This window comes from Zonotrichia leucophrys, chromosome 8 (assembly GCF_028769735.1).
Source record: "Zonotrichia leucophrys gambelii isolate GWCS_2022_RI chromosome 8, RI_Zleu_2.0, whole genome shotgun sequence".
NCBI lineage: Eukaryota > Metazoa > Chordata > Aves > Passeriformes > Passerellidae > Zonotrichia > Zonotrichia leucophrys.
In genome coordinates this window covers 1,984,966-2,004,426 of record NC_088178.1, presented here as the reverse complement: position 1 = coordinate 2,004,426, position 19,461 = coordinate 1,984,966, and the positions used below count along the sequence as shown (strand labels likewise).

Below are 19,461 nucleotides of genomic sequence, written 5' to 3'. Positions count from 1 at the left end.
TGTTTGCTGCTCCTCACTGCACAATCTGGGTCTGGGTTACACACTGAAAGTGCTGGGGGCTGGTGCAGGTGGAAGAGATTTCAGGAGCTGGAAGTGAAGAAGGGTTGGGCACTGGGTTGCTTAGATTGGTTACAAAACATCTATTTTGTACCCTTGTTAGCGTGGATGTACTGAACAACCAATAACATTTTTGACAGGAAACAAGACATGAAGATGTTGTTCCTTGGTGCCTTAATTCTGAAGAAGCCAAGAACAAAGTTGTTAATTTTCTGGATAAGGTATGTGTATTGTTTAACCATTTTGCTGCTGTCTTAGTTGATGCTGTACATGTGCTATCAGCAATATACAGCATGGGTCTTGCATTATCTGCATGGCCATTAAATAACTTTAAAATAAACTGAATGGTTGAACTTCTCTACTTGCTTTCATCAGCAGAATTAGCAACTGCCATTCCTGTGTACACTGGTCCTCCAGAACTTTCAACAAAAGCAAAGCATTTATCATCCTTAATCAAAAAATACTTACTAAATTGCACTGTTGTTTTTGAAAGAAGTTGCCTATTAAAAAGACAGGATTTGATAATTTGGTTTGATTTCCTTCCCCATTTCTCTTGGATCAGTTTCTGAGATCTAAATGAGCATGTATGAAACATCTCAGTGCCTTTTGCATCTTAGGAGAAATCCTCTCAGGGCAGGTGGGTGTTCCTGCAGAACAGTGGCCTTGGGAAAGGGGGGACAGCTGCAACCTGAGACAGGGCTGTGCTTGAGCAGCTTTTGGCCAGCAGATAATTTACAGAAGAACTGGCAGTTGTGGATAACCTCAGCCTCTGATCCAGAATAGTGTGTGAGAAATAATATTCTTTGAACTGCACATTAAAACCCCTCCCTCTCCCCCTTTTGTTCTGGCCTATAAATTGTGCCTGTGAATGTTCAGTTACCTCTCCTGGGGCTTTCTCCCCAGACAAGGCAGGTGGAGGAGACAAGAGAAGCACGAACAGAACGCCTGAAGCAAGAAAGGATCACCTGGAGTGCAGCACAGGTTTTGAAAGTGGATGGAGAATTGGAGTCAACAGGAGAGGTATGTGTGATTCTGTTCATTTCTGTCACTTCTGGGGTGTCTCTGAAAAGCTGAGCTGCTCTTGCTGCCCTCCATGTTCTAAGAACAAAGGTCACGTGCACTGCTGGCCCTTTGTATGGTATTTTAATGGTCTGTAGTGCCTGCCAGGCAGCAAGAACCCTCACAGGACAAGGGACTCTTGCAGCTCTGCTCCACCTAAGGGCTTTCTTACATTTGGATGAAGACTGATCCCTCAAGCACAGTATTAAATTGATGTTTTCATGTTTGCTTAAATCTGCAGCCTGTGGCCAAAAGAGCCTGTCACCCACCCTCTGAGGAGCAGTACAAGGCAGCAGTGGGCACCATGGAGGGAGCAGTGGAGGCTGTGAAGCTGCTGCTCCAGAAAGGGCCCCCCCCAGGCTGGCTTGCAGGGAAGCTGGAGGCTCTGCATGCAGCCATGGCCACCCTCAGGGCCAGCGTGCGGTAGCTGCTCCTCAGGCCTTGGGGACAGGGACCAGCTCAGCTCCCTGGGGGAGGGAGGGAGGGAGGAGGTGCCTTTGTGCCAGGAGTGCTGCTGAAGAAAAGCTGTGCCATGGGGCAGTGCTGTGTGTGCCAGGATGGACTGAGGGGGGCAGTGCCAGCCTCTCCTGCACGGCCTGATGGGTTTGAGTGCACTACCGGACACGGGAGCTGTGGGTTTGTGTATTGCTTGTTCTTTTACTGTGTGCAGATAAACATTCCATGACATTGCATTCTGAACACTGAAAGGTTTGAATCTGTTGTAAAAGTAGCAGTGATCTTGTTCCTGTCACATGCAGGTACTCCACACTAGGGTGATAATTTAAAAATAATCTTTATTGTTCTTTACAGTTAAGAGCAGAAAGAACATGTCCTTAAGCAGTTTCTGGTTGGTCACTGAATGGTTCCCAGCACCTCTGGTGCCATCCATTGACAGAACTATACAAACAGAAATAAATAAGTTGAATAAACTGTACATTCATCTTAAAATCATCTCTTAGCTGAAAAGTTAAAAGGAGCCATTTCTAAGGGCTTTATTTTTTTGGGAAAGGGAAAAGAAACCAAACAGGAAAACCAAAGGAAAAAGGCACATTAACCAAGAAACTCAGTGTGACTTTCATTTATTGTCAGCAGTTTTTCAGGGAAGGGGTGAGTTCTGGACCAATCTCCTCCACCCACCACTCTTGGCCTGCAGTAGCACATCAGCACCATCAGCTGTCCTGTCTCTGGGAGCAGGGGCAGCACCACAGCTGGGCATATTGCTGGAGTGCAGGCTCACCCCTGCAGCTTTTGGCACAGACTGGGAAGGAGCAGCCCTGGCACGAGCTCAGGCCCCACAGGATGGTGTGGCTGTGCAGCAAGTGCCTGCCTTGTGGCAAAAGCAGTGCTGAGGTACTTTATTATCCATTGTACTGGGGAAGCAGCAGCTCCTGTCACAGGATCCAACACACCATCTATCACCTTGGTCTCCTTCAGAACTGTTACCAGTTTGTGTCATCTTCCCAGTTCAACTCCTCTTCTTCACCCCAGCCTGTAGCTTCAGCCTGGAATCACATAAAATTATCAAGATTAAAGGATGTGGAATGTACTTGTGTGCTTAGCACAGCCCAGGAGCCAGGCAGGAGCCTGTGGGGCTTGGGATGGCAGAGCATTCATGCACAAGGCCAAAAGCCCAAAAATGAAATGTCAGTACTTGCAGCTTATGGTCTTAAAGAACTCTGCCTTTAAGGTGATTCCTCCTGTAGTTCAAAAGCAGACTTAACAGGGAGTCTTATTTTTTTTTACTCTTTGTATCAAACCCACTTCCCATTAAAAAAATGATGCCACACATTAGATGATTTCTTTCCCCTAGGAAAGAGCTGTTTTCAGGTTGTATTCTAACACTAAGTTTGATTTCCCCTTCCCACTGACACAGATCTCACTGCCTTCCCCCCACAATGGGGCTGGGGTGATGACAGTCACAGGACACTGTGCCACTTTCAAATGTCATAAACAACCTCAGTTTACAGCCCAGGCTCCTCTCCCCATGCTCCCTGCTGTCCCTGGGGTAGCTCTCTTGGGGCTGAATGAGCAAAACAACTCCAAGTCAACACCTGTTCCCTAGGGGAGTTCCATGTTCAAGTGGGAACACTGCCTTGCCCTCCTAGCAAACAGCAATGGCCTTTGGAGTCTCCCTGATTGGGCTACAGGGATTTATCTGCTTAAACAAACTCCAGTTTTGTGATTCCCCCTGATCTCTGAAATAGAGAAATGTTCCACACACCCAAAAATCTTTACTCTGTATTCTGGAGGTTCAGGTTTCCTGGGCCTTAATTTAAATGCTATTATGTTTTGCTAGAAGAGTCAGGAGAAACACTTCAGTCCTGAGCACTCTCTGTGCCTGAAAGCCCCTTCTGTCTGTGGATGGGACCATGTCTGTTCAGCAGCCAGGACCCAGCCTTGTTTTACCTGTCCTGACCAAACTCTCCTTAACAAATCACAGCATTCCAGGATACAGCAGCACAGAATAGAAGCTGGAGCTAAAACTCCTGAGTGCTTGTAGGAGTGTGCAAATGGAGCCCATTGCCTGTTTCCTAGCAGAGCTCCCTTTGCTGTACCAAGTGCCCACTGCAGTAGCTGTGCCTGCTGTGTGCTGAGGAGCCTCTCAGGCTGCAGTCACCTAAACCTGGAGCCTCTTACCTCCATCACATCAGCTGCTGCAAATTTGGATGAGAACAGCACAGTCTGGGAGGCCCCTTCTCTGCTGGACAGCCCACCCGAGTGGGTGGGAATAACTGCTTCTGTCCTTGCCTCAGGTAAAATCAAGAGGGAGGAAGAAGGTTTAATGTCTGGGATCATGTCAGCAAACCAGTCCAGCTCTGGGTCTTGCACTGGTTTCCTCTTCACTTTGATGGTGAATTCTTCTCCCAGGCCAGACTCTGATGAAGACTTCAGCCTTTCCTGAAAGGTTTTTGGCACCACAGTTTCTCCCACTTGTTCCTCATGGTCCCACTTGTCATTGCTCCAGCTGTTCCCATGGCAAGGCTTTGTGGGGGGACTCAGTCTGAGGCTTTGGAATTCTTTGCTCAGCTGCTGGGTTCCTGGCAGAGGCCTTTCAGCTGCACCAGCCTGTGTCACAGTGGGGCAGGTTCCTGAGGACAGTTTGTGACTGGGGCTCCTGGGTTCAAAGTCATCCCAAGGCTTCTCATCCACATCATGATCAGCAAAGTAAGGTCCTGTGCTGCCCTGCAGCTCCTGGGGCTGGATCTGGATGTTCACAGTTTTCTCAGTGTCTGTCTCCTCTGGCTCACTCCAGTCTGGCCACTCCTCTGCTGGCTTTTCTGAGGTAGTCAGAGAGCTCCTGCTGCTCCCCAGGGTATTCATGCTTCCAGGAATTCCATTCAGGGGGGGCTCAGTGCCTTGCTCACCTGTGCAAGACAAAGGTGTTACAAGAGCAGAAGTTCTTGGCATTACAGGCACCACCTGGCATGGGAACAAGCCAGTAATTGATTGGAAAGAAAGCTCCTTCTTGGATTAGAAAGCAGGGACACCTTCCTGCTTGCAAAGGAGGGAATTCACCTCAGAGCCCTGGGGCAACACAAGCTGATTGCTGATAAGCACGAGGTGACTGGAAAAGGCCATGGAAGGAAACAGAATCAGCTCTGTCAGAATGAGCTGCCCTGTAAATGCAGAGTATCTGCTGAGCTGGGAGGGGTGAAAGCACAGCACAGAATCTGCCATAAGAAAACAAATCCAAGCCCAGGCACTCAGTCTGTGTGTGTCAGCTTCCCAAACAGCCATTCCCTAGCAGGCTAAGGATCACAATCCCCCTCCTTCACTGTGGCCTTCTGTGGTTCACTTTCAGATCAGCACATGGGGGAACAGGCACATCTTTTCAAGCAACACTTCCTTGGTGAACACTTGATTTCTGAAAGGAAGCACTAGGGCAGGTTTTACCTGTCTGTGAAGCCAGGGGACTGTCCTGTTGCACAGGAAGCTTTTTGCCAGGTGCATTTGCAGAGCTGGGATTGCTCTTCAGGGGCTGAGAGGTTTGGTTTCTCTGATTGATCACTCCATGACTGGGGGAACCTGCCAAGATAAAAGAAAAGAAAGGACACGAGTGCACAAGGTGTGCTGTCAGTCTGAGCTGAACTGGCACAGCAATCCAACAGCTGCACCTCCTGATCCCTACAGAACACAATGCTCCTCTGTTCCTGCTGCCTGCAGCTCTTGTCACTACACAGTTATGGCAACTGTACATGGTCAGCTTTGCTGAGATGTTCTTTCAAGACACACACAATGAATAAACTGATTAAGATCAGAGCAGATGCTTTAAAAATGCTGTTTGCCAGCTGGCTGGATCCAAAATCCCAACTGCATCACAAATCCCCTGGTACCTGCCTTCCACAAAAGCACTGCACTCACTCACAGCAATTCCAAGCATAACTCATGACAGTACACAAACCCTTCTCCAGGCCTGGGCATGGGCACAGCAGCTCCCTGGAATGAGAAATGAGTCTCTACTCTGAAAGCTGCCCTGGCAGCGAGGTGAGGTGGGTGGTGGGCAGCCCAGGCCATGCTTTGGAGCTGCCCAGGGCAGGTGTATTTATTTCCCTGGCTCAGAGATGCCAGCTTGGCAAGCACATGGCTGCAGGCCATTTTTGGGAGCTGCAGGGGATGATCAGTGCTGCTGATGGGAGCCTGGGCCACCATTTCCAAATGGCACCGTTTTGTGCCTTCCTTGCACAGGGCTCATGTGTGTCCCCAGCCAGCTGTGCCTGCCTTCTGGGCATCACCAGTGCCACCAGACACACGTGGCCCACAGGAAAGGAACACAGGGAACATTCATTAAGGGCACACCCTCTGAGGGGCTGGAGCAAACAGCTCAGTAAGCATCCTAAGCTCAGCCTCTTGTGCTGCTTTCTGCAGATCATCACTCACTGTTGAGGACAAAGGTGGGGGTTTTGTTGTTTTTTTCAATAGTTAAATCAGATCGGATTTTAAGTATGTGCTGAAAAATAAACCTGTGATCCAAAGTGGTTTATTTACTACAGTCTACTACTACAAGAAATAATTAAAGAAACTAATGCAGTGAGCCATCCACAGATTTTAATGAAGGGTGGTAGCTGCCAGTACACACATTAACAGGAAGCAAGCACTTAAACTGATCTGTCATGTATTTCATTTGGTATCTCTACATCTAAAGTTGCACAGATGCTGACTTTTCCCTTGTTATAAATTCTGAGTTTCAATATCCAGAGAAGCTTTCCCTTAGCACACTTGGTTCCAAGTTATCTAGCAGGTGCAGGGGCTACTGTCTTCACTTGCATTAGCTGAAAAGCCTCCAGAGAGCTGAGAAAATAGGGAAGTTGGTATTCCTTTTCCAATCTATGAATAGAAATTGGGGGAAGAACATGAGATTTACTGGTTTTAAGAACAGAAAGGACAGAGGGAATATTAAATAACTGCCTGTGTAAGTCCTTCAGAAAGGAAATACAGTTTTTCCACAAAAGACACACTCACACACATACACTACCTGCTTTACTTACAGGGATTCTTAAATAAAGAAGAGGTTTCACTTTTTCCCAATATATTTGGTATATTTAAAATACTTTTATATAACTCTTCTTCTGATATCAATTCTGTATCTGCAAATAACCTAACTTAAAATCCAAGTTTGGCTGCAAATTAGCTTTTTTTTTAAAAATTAACCTGTCACCAGGAACAGATTAATGATCCAAAAAATTCTGCCTGAACTGCTTGGACAGAACAGGCCAGCACCCCAAGAGCACTCTGACTGTATCTTTTACCTTCTGGGGAGAGATCAGCAGTTTTCATGAAACTTGGTGCAGAGCTTTTGAAGATCTTTGTTCTTTCTCCACCCACAACCACTTCAGGCCCCAGCAGGGAGACGAGGACAGCCAGGCTGTGCAGGGTTATGGCCACGATGGAGTCACTGGTGTCCCTCAGGCCCAGCAACACCTGCACCAACAACACACTGATGGCAGCACAGCCCAAACTCTGCTTTTGCACTGCTTGCCTCCTCAAGTGCTGCTTTTGCAGCACATCTCATTTCTAATCCCCTGCAGCTCTCAGCAGAGACTGGATGTTGTTTCAGAGCATAAAATTCCACTTTGTGCTACCAGTTAAGTAGGGTGGCTGATGCTAGGGGACTCTGAGCAACCTGGTCTGGTGGAAGCTGTTCCTGCCCATGGCAGGGGGTTAGATTAGATTAGATTAGATTAGATGGTCCTTCAAGTCCCTTCCAACCCAAACCATTCAGTGATTCTGTGAAGTCCCATATGTTGGGCAAGATGAAACAGGAAAGCCTTATAAATATGATTGCCCAGCAAAAGATTTTGAGAATATAGAAACTATAAGTGAGATTGAAATGAAAGCAAGCTTTGAGATCCCTCAGTTACTGAACAACTGGAAAACAATGGTGCGGCCAGCTGAAGGTAATCCCCTTTTGATGGAACAACACCCTCTGCTTGCAGACAGGCCCAAGGGTCAGAGCAGACCCTGCAGCTTGGCAGAAGGGGCCCAAAGAGGAGTTTTTAGGGTTTAAAATGTAACACAGTATGGTAATGTAATGGATTATGTAATGGATAATGTAGGATTTTTATCTTGTATTAGACTGGTTAGTGAGAATTAGAATATTCAACACAGAAGATGTATGGTATTTTAATGGGAACTTCTCTCTCTTTTACTCTTCCTCACTTTTTCATCCTCCTTAGCAGGCTCTTGCCTTCTCTCTCTTTACCCCTCTCTCTCTCTCTCTTCTCTGGGGCCTGCTCTGAGCTGTGGCTGCAGCTCCCAGCAGGGCCCTGCACCCAGGCCCTTTGCAATAAACCACAAATTCCACGACCTGGCTGCCGAGATCTCTGGTGTCTGTCCATCCCAACCATCCCACCCCCATATTCCAGCATCCTACCCCCATATTCCAGCACACAGCACCCAATTCCAGGGTGCAGCACCCCAGGTGTGCTGTCCCTAACCTGGGGCAGGATGATGTTCTTCAGCTCCTCCCGAGAGAAGAGCTCGGCGTAGGCGTGGATGTGAGACAGCAGCACCATCCTCACGTGCTCCTCGTGCACCTCAAAGAGCTTCAGCAGCACAGGGATGACGTGGGCCTGGAACAGGGCTGGTGACAGAAGGCAGCTGGGCTGGCTCTCCCCACTTTGCTCTAGGGAACAGAGGGGAGGGTGGGCAAAGGCTGCTTCACCCAGCAGAGCCAGCTCAGGCAGCAGCTGCTGAGTGGTGACACCAGATCATTGCTAATTGTCCCCCAGCAGCAGCAGAGCAGTGCAAAGGAGGAAGCACAGGTAACTGTCCTGTTACAGCATTTGTTCTGTCAGGGAAACACCACTGTTCCCTTGATGCAATCAAACAACTGCTCTGAATTCATTTCAAACTTGTCAGGAATAATTGTGATGAGGAAGTATTTAAAGGTCACCTTTCTTTGGGCCCAGCAGATGAGGAAGAAAACTCTTGACAGCTACAGGTTCTGCAAACACGAGCTGATTGAGCAGGAGAGGCACCAGCCGTGATGCTATCAGCTCCTCTGACAATCCAGCCACCCTGTCCAGCAGGAATCTGCATTCCAGGAGACAGCAATTAGTATCAAGGCAGCCTTCCATGCATTTATGCCTGTTCCCCTTAATATCATTTTCCCCTTTTTGTGTTTGACTCATGCAGAGTCAGTGTCCCACTGCAGCCTCTCCCTCTCTCTGCATTCTGACCTACAGAGAGAATCCTCTGCTCCTGCCTGAGGCAAAGACAGCACAGAGCAGGAGCCAGAGCACATCCTGAAACACCCCACACCCGGATCACGGGCTGGCACAAGCACATCCAGCTGGCACAGGAAGCTGCTGGGGCACCAAACTGCCTCTGAGCTGCTGGCATCCCCTGTGAGCTGCACTCAAACCTGCAGCAGAGAGTCCTCCCCTCACTCCTCACCCTGGTCCATCACAAGGATTTATTTTGCTGCTGCTTTGCAAAAGGCTGTTCTGCCTGCCACACAAGGGAAGTTTCCCTTTTGAAACCACTTCCATCTAATGAGGCCAACAGATTGGGTTTATCAGAGCTTAGTTTTGTGCAACTGCTCCTGTCTGTCAGATTTTCATTTTAAAGTATTAATTATCAGTTACTGCTGTCTCTCTGTGCTTGGAGGAGAGCAAGAGAAGGGTGCACATGCTGGGAAGGCCCCTCTGCCTGATGGAAGGGCAGCACTCCCCTGTCTTGAAGCAAAGTGTTCATCCCCTCCCTCAGTAAACTCTGCTGACACAGAGATAGTGAGAAACACTCTGAATATTCCTGCTAAGCATCCCCATTCTCCTCTTACTTCACCACTTAAACCTCAAACTAATTAAAAATAACTGATGTATAAAATAGGCAGGAAAACAGCTCTGTGAGAACACCAAAGGTCTTTTATATGGAGAAGAAAAACTCAGCTTCTCCCCTTTTCAGGCCTAGATAATGCCATGATTACACAGAAAATTCCCTGACAGAAAAATTCTTGGGGACCACAACAGTGGGATTTACTGCAAGATGTTCCACTACTGCAGCTGAGACATCCATTACAGGCAACAGCTTTTCTCTTGGCACCACATGATTAATTCACCCAGCAAGTCTTACTGCAAACCCTCTCACTGGCAGCTGCATCCCTCTGGAGGCTGGGGAGCATCAGGGTGATGCAGAGCCCAGCAGGGAATGCTCCTCCCAAACACCAAACCAGTCACAAGGAGCTGGGAAATGAGAGGGGGAGAGTCTCCTCTTAGACAGGGCTCTTACTTTGGCTGGAGTACCCAGAGTGTTACAGAGTGACCAAGGTTCTGCCAAAGCCACCAAATCTGCCACCTGAGGAAGCACCTCTAGCCAGAAGCCTTCCCACAATCCATTTGCAGAAAGGTGCTTTGTCATTCTGAAATAAGAAGTTTCCACATTACAGTTCCTTCACTTACTTGAAAAATTCAGTTTTCTCCTCCTCAGACTTTAGCGTCAAGGTCTTCAGAAAATTCACAACTTCCAGAAAATCATTCCTAAGCACAAAAGCAAAAGCTGTCAAGTGTAATCCCTATTGATGCTTACACCACCCACTGTGAAGAGACTGAAACCCTCCACCACCCCTTCAGAAGAGAAAACAGAGGGACCCAAGTCAAATGCTGCTGGATCAAGAGTGCCAGCCAGGAGGTGACAGCTGAAGGCTGCCCAGCACCTCTTTGGGAGGGCTGGGAACACCTTCCTCATTCAGGGAGCCTCTTTGTCAAGGATCCCTGCAAGAGGCAGGGATAAAGTCTGCACTCCCATCCCACCTTCAAAGCAGCATCAAGACCAAGAGAGGCCTGATATTCCTGTCCTTACCTGAAGAACTCGTGAGACAACAGGCTGGACAGTGGTGGGCGACACTTTGGGTCTGGATTCAGCAGTGTACAGTGCAAGGTTTGCTGAAAGCTGGAGAGAATATCTGCTGAAACTGAAATCCAGAGCACCTACTGTTAGATTCCTCTCTCCACACTGAACAAGACACATTCAGGACTCCTCCATCCCCCACCAAACTCATTTTTAGCAAAAGTGCAAAAGGAAGGGGAAAGTAGCATTTCCATTTCCCTTCCCAACCTGCCTGGCTACTGGGCCTCCAAGGAGTGCTACTGTTGTCCCAAGACATTTCCTGCTGCCTCTCTGCTGAAGTGGCAGCCCCTGCTCAGCTGTGGCTCTCAAGACCCCCCTGCCACATCCACAACCCTTGGCAGGACCAGAGCAGGTTTGGGAGTGCTCTGTCACACAGGCTGGTGACCTCCAGCCACGCCTGACAACATCCCCACAAGAAAAGGGGAACACAGGAAAAAAGTCTGCAAACAGGGAACAACCCTGCCCACTGAGCCCACAACACTGCTGCCAGCTGCAGAGCAAGGTGGGATGTTCAACCACACCAGCAAAATAAACCAGTGCCATTCATTCTCACCCTGATCATGGAGAACTGTCAGGAGATTCTCCACTGTTGTCCCAAAGGCGTAGGCATCCCTCGCGTGCCCGTAGCTGCTGGGCAGCATTTTGAAGTCTGCAGACTGAAAACAAAACAAAACACCAAAAAAAACCAACCCAGCAAGGCAGGAGCTTATGAAATATGTGGTGTTTTCCATAAGTCTTTATTCCCACCCCCCACCATATACACTCTTTAGTTCTTTTTATAGCACCAAAGCTCCACTGTGTACCCTACAAGTAGAATATTATGCTAAAAAAACCTCCACTGGGGAATTTATAACCCAAAGGAGCAACTCCATCATGATGAAACAACCCCCTGATGAATGCAGGCAGTCAACAGCTTTCAGCATTTCTATGGAAACAGGCAGTAATTAGAGAGCAGAAGCTGCTCCTTCAGCACAGGCAGCTCCAAGGATTCTCAATGGCTGGGAAGTGACTGACAGGTAGGGAAGAGCTGTGCTGAGAGTTACACAACCATGGGACCACAGTGATCTGGGCACTCTCAGCAACTGCTCTGATTTTTGCAAAACTTTGGTGATTTAGAAGCAACACAAAGAGTTTGAAAAGTAGCATCACCTGTGCCCAACACCATTCCCAAAGCAGGGATGGGACAGAGGAGGGACAAAAGGAAACCTCAGATAATATCCCAGAGCCACTTCCATGCCATTTAGGCATGAGGAAACACAACATGAATGTAAAACTATTTCCTGCCCACCAGGTTTTCCTTTGCTGGCAGCAGGGAGCCCCTTGAGCTGGCACTCACCATCTCCTCGCAGGGGATGCACGACTGCTCTCGCACCGACCTCACGTGGCACAGGAACTGCAAGGACAGGAGGGTCCATGAGCTGATCCCTGTCCCCTCAGTGCCAAGAGGCTCCATGAGCTGATCCCTGTCCCCTCAGTGCCAAGAGGCTCCATGAGCTGATCCCTGTCCCCTCAGTGCCAAGAGGCTCCATGAGCTGATCCCTGTCCCCTCAGTGCCAAGAGGCTCCATGAGCTGATCCCTGTCCCCTCAGTGCCAAGAGGCTCCATGAGCTGATCCCTGTCCCCTCAGTGACCATGAGCTGATCCCTGTCCCCTCAGTGACCATGAGCTGATCCCTGTCCCCTCAGTGCCAAGAGGGGCCCATGAGCTGATCCCTGTCCCCTCAGTGGCCGTGAGCTGATCCCTGTCCCCTCAGTGACCATGAGCTGATCCCTGTCCCCTCAGTGGCCATGAGCTGATCCCTGTCCCCTCAGTGGCCATGAGCTGATCCCTGTCCCCTCAGTGCCAAGGGGGTCTATGAGCTGATCCCTGTCCCCTCAGTGGCCATGAGCTGATCCCTGTCCCCTCAGTGCCAAGAGGGGTCCATGAGCTGATCCCTGTCCCCTCAGTGGCCATGAGCTGATCCCTGTCCCCTCAGTGCCAAGAGGGGCCCATGAGCTGATCCCTGTCCCCTCAGTGGCCATGAGCTGATCCCTGTCCCCTCAGTGGCCATGAGCTGATCCCTGTCCCCTCAGTGGCCATGAGCTGATCCCTGTCCCCTCAGTGCCAAGAGGCTCCATGAGCTGATCCCTGTCCCCTCAGTGCCAAGAGGGGACCATTAGCTGATCCCTGTCCCCTCAGTGCCAAGAGGGGACCATGAGCTGATCCCTGTCCCCTCAGTGCCAAGAGGGGACCATGAGCTGATCCCTGTCCCCTCAGTGGCCATGAGCTGATCCCTGTCCCCTCAGTGCCAAGAGGGCCCATGAGCTGATCCCTGTCCCCTCAGTGGCCATGAGCTGATCCCTGTCCCCTCAGTGCCAAGGGGGTCCATGAGCTGATCCCTGTCCCCTCAGTGCCAAGGGGGTCCATGAGCTGATCCCTGTCCCCTCAGTGCCAAGGGGCTCCATGAGCTGATCCCTGTCCCCTCAGTGGCCATGAGCTGATCCCTGTCCCCTCAGTGCCAAGAGGGCCCATGAGCTGATCCCTGTCCCCTCAGTGGCCGTGAGCTGATCCCTGTCCCCTCAGTGCCAAGGGGGTCCATGAGCTGATCCCTGTTCCCTCAGTGGCCATGAGCTGATCCCTGTCCCCTCAGTGCCAAGGGGGTCCATGAGCTGATCCCTGTCCCCTCAGTGCCAAGAGGCTCCATGAGCTGATCCCTGTCCCCTCAGTGGCCATGAGCTGCCTCTGTGTCCCCTCAGTGCCAAGAGGGCCCATGAGCTGCCTCTGTGTCCCCTCAGCAGCTGTGCCCCTGCCCCTTCTGCAGGCACCCAGGGCAGGCTGTGCCTCACTGCACAGCAAGCAGCAGAAATCAAAACAAGAATTGTTCTCTCTGCTACCAAGCAGTGAAAATGCCACCAGCACAAGCTAAGGAGGCATTTAAATTATTTTTCTTAATGGCTTGTTTCAACCTGACTCTTCCTGCTCTTTTTTTATTTTTATATCAGTCCAGAAGGCAAAGATTTCTCACTCTCCAGCCAGCAGTGTCCCTTAGAAAAGCAGCTGTGTTTTGGCTAATGGAGAATTAATTTGTGTGGACATTTTGGTTTATAGCAATGGTGTCCTCAGAGCAAAGCTCCAGGACAGAGCTGGAAGTGAGCCAACACATTTAATAGCAAATCCAGCTCAGTGGAAGGACTTGGGCCTTCACCCCCATAGATGGCCAGATTCCACAGGCCAGGAATCCTCCCCTGGCCATCCAGGGTGCACTTGGCTTGGCTCTTACCTCTGGGGTGGCTTCACTGAATTTACAGACTGTTTCCATTCCTCCCAGCTTCCAGTGCCCGTCCTCACTCACAAACACAGATGACAAGCAGACGTTGTTATGAGTTAGGTTTCCCTAAAACATAAAAACAAAAAAAAAGGGGTTACTGACTTGGGGGATAGATGAAGATGTAGAATCTTAATCAGCACTAATTAGGTACTGCAGGGAGCTGAGGGAAAGCTGCCAAAAGACCACACAGCTCCTCTGGGACTTTGTGGGTGAGCAGCAGGTGCCAGGCAGGAGGGCCAGGGTTTTAGAGCAGACAAAGCCCCAATTGTCACAGCCCCTGCAATGCAACTGTAAATCCAACTGTGAGCACAAAACCCCAGAGCTCCAGTCTGAGCTGGGATTTACCTGGGCAAACACAAGTGCCCAGACAGGGCAGCAGTGACACCGGTCTCTGCCATGAGCTGTACACAAACACCAAGGCCTTGCAGTCCCTAAAGCAAGAAGTACTACAGGCAGATCCATGAACTGAGAACTGCTTCTTCCCTCATTTCCACAACATTTTCAATTACCTTTCCCCCTCCAAAGCAGGCAAGTTGAGCAGTTTCAGCCTACAAGCACTGTGGGGCACGTGTCTGTGCTTTGGGAGCAATCAGCAGTGAGTCACCCACACAAGGCCAGGTACAACACTGTCACACTTCCTCCATGTCCCAGCAGAGCCTGCTGGTGCTGCCAGGGGTACCTACCCTGTCGTGGAGGAAGATGAGTGCCAGCAGCACATCGTAGATGCCTGCACAGATTTCTGCAGCAGAGAGAGTCTCCAGGACCATCTCCAGGGGCTTCACGCGCTCGGTGACCAGGTGGATCCCGTTGGCCTCCACGGTGCAGGACAGGAAGCGCAGGAGGCAGGGGTGGCGCAGGGTTTTCAGGTGCTTCAGGAACAGAGACGTGTCAGACCTGCTCTGAGGCAGCTGCTCCAGGTGCACAGCTCAGCCCTGCCCCCTCAGCCATGGCTTCTCATGGAATGCACACAGCCCATCCCTGCCCCTCACCAAGCACCCTGCAAGCTTACTCACTCAGACTGCAGAACTTTTTAAAATACATTGGAAACAGAATCATAGAATGGTCTGGGTTGAAGGACCTCAAAGACCACCTTGTTCCATCTCCCTCCCATGGGCAGGGACAACTTCCACTATCCCAGGTTGCTCCAAACCCTGCCCAGCCTGGCCTTGACACTTCCAGGAATCTCTGTGGGCAACCTGTGCCAGGGCCTCACCACCCCCACAGAGAACAATTTCTTCCCCTATATCCAATCTAAACCTACTCTCTCAGTTTGAAGCCATTTCCCCTTGTCCTGTCACTACATGTTCCTGTCTCTCCATCTGTCTTGTGAGCTCCCTGCTGGCACTGGATGGAGAAAAATCTTACACAGAATAAAATCCTTACTCATAATAAATATGGCATTTTGGGTGGGATTCACCCAAGAAAGATCCTGACTTGCATCTGCAGGAGGAGACAGGACCTTGCAAAGGTCTGAACATTGCTGCCCTCAGCACAATGACTTCTGCAGCTGCCAACCCCCTTCTGCCCCATGGCCAGGCTGCCTTCCACGTTCCTCCTCCCTCACTCCCAAGGGTTTGACTGACTCCCAGCCTGCCAACAGGAGGAGGGGGAGCTGTGCAGCATGTCCCAGGCCAGGCAGTACCTTGGCAGCTTTGTCCACCTTGTCCTGGCTGTCCCTCTTGTACACGAACACGGAGGCGCGTTTGCCATCCTGCAGCACGGCCGGGTGGATGCTGTGCCCGCTGGGCAGCGTCAGCGGCGGCTCCTCCAGGCTGTAGCTCTTCAGAGCACTGCTCTCCGAGCCCATGCCTTGCACGGCTGCCCTGCTCACCACAAACACGCCCTGGCTGCACGAGGACTTGCTTTGGGCAGCTTTAGTTCCAGCAGGTGCTGTCCAGGTCACCTTCAGAGCATTTTCTGCAAAGCAAGGAACAGACATGAAGAATCTCCTCCTGCCAGAATCTGTCGGGACCCAGGACATTCCTCTGGCTGCCCTGGGTGATTCCAGACCCTGGCACAGAGTCACAAACACCTGTGCCTTTGATTTTAGCCCATGGAAACAATTACCAACTTTGTCTGAGGATTTACAAGCCACAAGAGTTTGAGTAGAATGATAGTGAATTTGTCACAGGATGAAAACATAGAATTTTGGGGATTTAGAATGGGGGTTCAAGAGGCAAGATGGAGGAATCTGGGAGTGTCCTGTCCTTCTTCTCCTTCTTTTTATCCTCCATCTTCTGCTGTGATGGTGACACTTCTAGACAGTCTAGATTCTAGACTGTCTAACATAGGTGATAGGTACTGGAAAATTATTGTAAATAAAGCACACATAGTTCTTAGTATAAAAATTTATCTACAGTCAGTAGAGACTGACTGTCTAATAGGTGATAGGTATTGGGAAATTACTGTAAATAAAGTACACATAGTATAAAAATTTAACACCAACCCAAGGGCAGGGACTGTGCCACAACCCAACCTGCTGGACAGATCTCAGCAGGGCAGAGAAAGAATGGAAGAGATCAGAGAAAATAAGCTTGAAAACCAGAGCTGAGGAATCTCAACTTCTTTGGTCATGGGGTTGGGAAAAAAAGACTCTTTAATACCTCAGGAGCCATTCCAGCAACACAAAACCCAAGAAGTATCCTCTCCTTGAGTTTTAAGGACAAGAAGGAAACCCCCAAAGTTCACTTTGTAAAGGAAACCCAGTGTCCACAAAAGGGTTTGGATCAACAGGAGCAGCTCCCAGCAGTGGGGCCTGGACTGCACTGGCACCTGTGTCAGCAGCAGCAGCAGCTCTGACACAGAGCAGCACCCACAGCCCGTCCCTGCCCTGGCTGAGACCCTCCAAAAGCAGGATCCAGACACCCACTCCAAGGGTTAAACTGACATTAAGCACAGTTAGGAAGTGTGACTGCCTCTCCACAAGCAGCCCCTGGCTGCCTTAAAAACACCATTCCTCAATTCACCAAGGCAGAGAAGAATTCAGTGAAGGAGGAAGGATTTCAGGAGGTTACCTACAGCCAGGAACCCTGCAGGAGCACGTTTTCCCCCTTGATTACCTTCTCTCCATGTGACAAATATTCCTTCTGCCTGCCAACACTTCCTTCCTCCCCCAGCCTGTCAGGAAGAGGCTGACACAGATTTCTGTGCCGTTTCCTCACACACAAAACCGGTAAAACAAACACACTGATTGCAGAGGCTTTTTTGGAAAACACTGACCCAGCACATGCTCTGTGATCACAGGCCATGGGTGAGACCTGAACCTGTCTGCACACAGAAGCCAGCAAAGCCTCCTCAGGAACCAGAGGGACAGAGAAACCCTCAGCTGTCAGGAAAAGTGGGGGAAACTGCCCACCCCAAGCTTTTTCTTTTTGGCAACTGGAGAATTGCATTGCTTCATTGTGGTTGTTCCCAGCCACGACCTGAGGCTTCAGGGAGGCAGCAACACAGGAGTCTCCCAGCTCCCCAGCAGAGCTGTTCCCCCCAAGCTGCTGCTCTGGCCCCTCACCTGTGTCTCCAGCTGGGTCTCCCAGGAGCCCTGAGCTCAGAAATGCTCAGAGCCTTTGCAAAGAGCTGGTTTGTTACAGTTCCTTGGCTCCTTTAACCCTCCAGAGGGTACAACAAGCCCTGCAGCCTGAAATGGCAGGGGAACAGGGGCTTTTAATTCATTCTGTGTCCTGATCCACCTAAAATCTGAATTAACCACAGAACTTGCAGCTCTCTCCCCTCTGGTGTCAGGCAGGGATCTGCATCTTTTCAGCACTGATTCCTTAAATGGCACCTTTAGGACATAAAGGGAAAGTTATGGAAATCTAAACTGCAGCTTCCCAGCACTACACAGAGGGGCTGACAGGTGAAAAGGAAACACAATGCAGCAATAACACACGCCTCTAAACTGGATTTTTCTTTGGTGAGCTCCCTGGCACAAAAGCATTCATGCTGTCCCCAGACAGAGCCTGGGAGCTCTGCCCTGGCTGCCCCAGCTCCTCCTCCTCACCTGTGTGCTGCTGCTCCTGGGCACAGCCAATGCACTTCTCTGCATTCTGCTCTTCCCAGCTGTGCCTCATTCAGTTGTTCACCTCAATGATTTCTGACTCAGGACACCTGAAAGTATCTGGGCTCACCTGATGCCTCAGGTTCTCCAATGCACATGGACATATTTGTCATCAGAGACACACACAGTTCAGGAACAGAGCCACAGAATGGTCTGGGTTGGAAGGGACTTTAAAAGCTCATCCCATTCCACTCCCCTGCCATGGGCAGGGCCACTTTTCACTATCCCAGGCTGCTCCAAGCCCCATCCAAGCTAGCTCTGGGCATTTCCAGGGATGGGGCAGCCACAGCTTCCCTAGGCAACCTGTGCCTCACCACCCTCACAGGGAAGAATTTCTTCCCCACACCTCACCCAATTTTCCCCAGGTTCCATTTGCAGCCATTCCCACCTTGTCCTGTCACATTTCCTGATGAAGAGCCCCTCTCCAGCTTCCCTGGAGCCCCTTCAGATACTGGAAGGCTCCTGTGAGGTCTCCAGGCCACCTCCTCCAGGCACAACAACCCCGGCCCTACCAGCCACAGGGGAGGTGCCCCAGTCCCCTTATCAACTTCATGGTCTCCTCTGGACTTGCTCCAACAGTTCGGTGTTCTTCTCATGCTGAATATTGCAACACCAGAGTCATCCTCACGCCCGTGATGTAGCTGAGCCCTGCTGTACCAACAGCCAGCCGCAAACACACCGCCCCTCTCCAGGGAAACTCCTCTGGGGATCAAACACCAGCAGCCTGCGGCACCCAGGGCTTTTTTTACGGAAATTCAAACTCCAGCTGGCAAAAACATCGGCAAAGGTCTGCGCCCAGGTGTGGCTCTCCGGAGCCAAAACAAACCATTACTCACGCAACTATGAGCTAAGAGCATTAACCCCTTTGGATCTTATTTCCAACTAATTGTAAACGTGAATGTCAGATGTAATACACAGAACACCCTGGAAGAGACAGGAGCCCGGCAGGGAAAGCCAGAGCGATTGGTAGTAAAGGACAACGTGGATTTGCTACCAGAAAGAGGTGGAATTCCCATTCAGCTTCCCTGCGGAGTGAATGACAGCCGCATACAGAGCATTCACCTGAAACACACACACCAGCTCACGGAGAGGTTGTTCCAGGCTTTCCCGGCTTTCCAGGCGCCCTCCCAGGCCAGCAGAGCCTGCGGGAAGGGCTCTCAGCGGTGCCGGGGCTGCGCTCCCCCAGGCAGCAGTGTCCCAGCGTGACACCCCCAAATGCCCGCCCGCACCCCGCACAAGGGCCCCTGGCAGGCAGGGGCACCAGCAGCAGCTCCCTGGGAAGGAAGCCCGGCTCCACCGCGCTCCCCGAGGCCGGTCCGACCCCAAGCACCGGGCAGAGCGCGGTTTGAACGCCCGGGAGCCCCGGAGCAGCACAGCCAGAGCCGCCACTGCGGGAGCTTCGCCCGCTGCCCGCGGTCACAGCCCGGCCCGGGGAGCGGCACCGGGGCTGGCAGGGCCCGGCCCGCCCGTCAGACTCCACGGCAGCCCCCACCCTCGGCCCGCCCGTCCCCGTTCACCTGTGCCCGCCGGGCCGGGGCTCCGGTGCCGCTGGGCCCCGCCGGCCGCTCCGCCCGTCTGTCCGTCTGTCTGTCTGTCCTTCCGCCCGGCCGGCCCGGCAGCGCCGCCCGCCTCGCGC

General features: G+C 51.0%; 2 protein-coding genes across 7 annotated transcripts in view; one reads left to right on the top strand and one right to left on the bottom strand.

The window, feature by feature from the left end:
- Positions 1-2,050, top strand: part of FIRRM (FIGNL1 interacting regulator of recombination and mitosis) — a 17,715-nt gene extending 15,665 nt beyond the window's left edge. For all 3 annotated transcript variants that reach the window (XM_064720198.1, XM_064720197.1, XM_064720196.1), the window contains 3 exons: positions 198-278; positions 961-1,077; positions 1,358-2,050. In XM_064720198.1, coding sequence (XP_064576268.1) covers positions 198-278; positions 961-1,077; positions 1,358-1,543 — 384 coding nt within the window. In that variant the 3' untranslated portion in view covers positions 1,544-2,050. The remainder of the gene's footprint in view (positions 1-197; positions 279-960; positions 1,078-1,357) is intronic.
- On the bottom strand, positions 1,891-19,461 carry SCYL3 (SCY1 like pseudokinase 3). Of its 4 annotated transcripts, none has more exons than XM_064720200.1 (14): positions 19,343-19,461; positions 15,414-15,688; positions 14,455-14,640; positions 13,724-13,837; positions 11,801-11,857; positions 11,018-11,120; positions 10,417-10,528; positions 10,017-10,094; positions 8,510-8,649; positions 8,052-8,239; positions 6,864-7,035; positions 5,011-5,142; positions 3,754-4,481; positions 1,891-2,618 (listed from the first exon to the last, which is right to left on the bottom strand). In XM_064720200.1, exons 2-14 carry the CDS (start codon positions 15,576-15,578, stop codon positions 2,556-2,558), a joined length of 2,238 nt encoding a protein of 745 aa, XP_064576270.1. In that variant the 5' UTR covers positions 15,579-15,688; positions 19,343-19,461; the 3' UTR covers positions 1,891-2,555. The 4 variants fall into 4 exon arrangements, with proteins under 4 accessions (XP_064576270.1, XP_064576271.1, XP_064576269.1 ...); XM_064720201.1 differs by lacking the exon at positions 19,343-19,461 and adding an exon at positions 18,888-18,908; XM_064720199.1 differs by lacking the exon at positions 19,343-19,461 and adding an exon at positions 17,660-17,763.

What these genes read in the sequence shown, in the direction of transcription:
- SCYL3 (XM_064720199.1), bottom strand. Translation starts at nt 17,705, where the DNA reads ATGCTTTTGTGCCAGGGAGCTCACCAAAGAAAAATCCAGTTTAGAG. An exon ending in TCAGTGAAGCCACCCCAGAG is followed by an intron (nt 11,858 to 13,723) that starts GTAAGAGCCAAG and finishes CTGTCCTTGCAG; the next exon opens with TTCCTGTGCCACGTGAGGTC. An exon ending in TGCTGATCTCTCCCCAGAAG is followed by an intron (nt 5,143 to 6,863) that starts GTAAAAGATACA and finishes TTATCTTGGCAG; the next exon opens with GTTCCCCCAGTCATGGAGTG.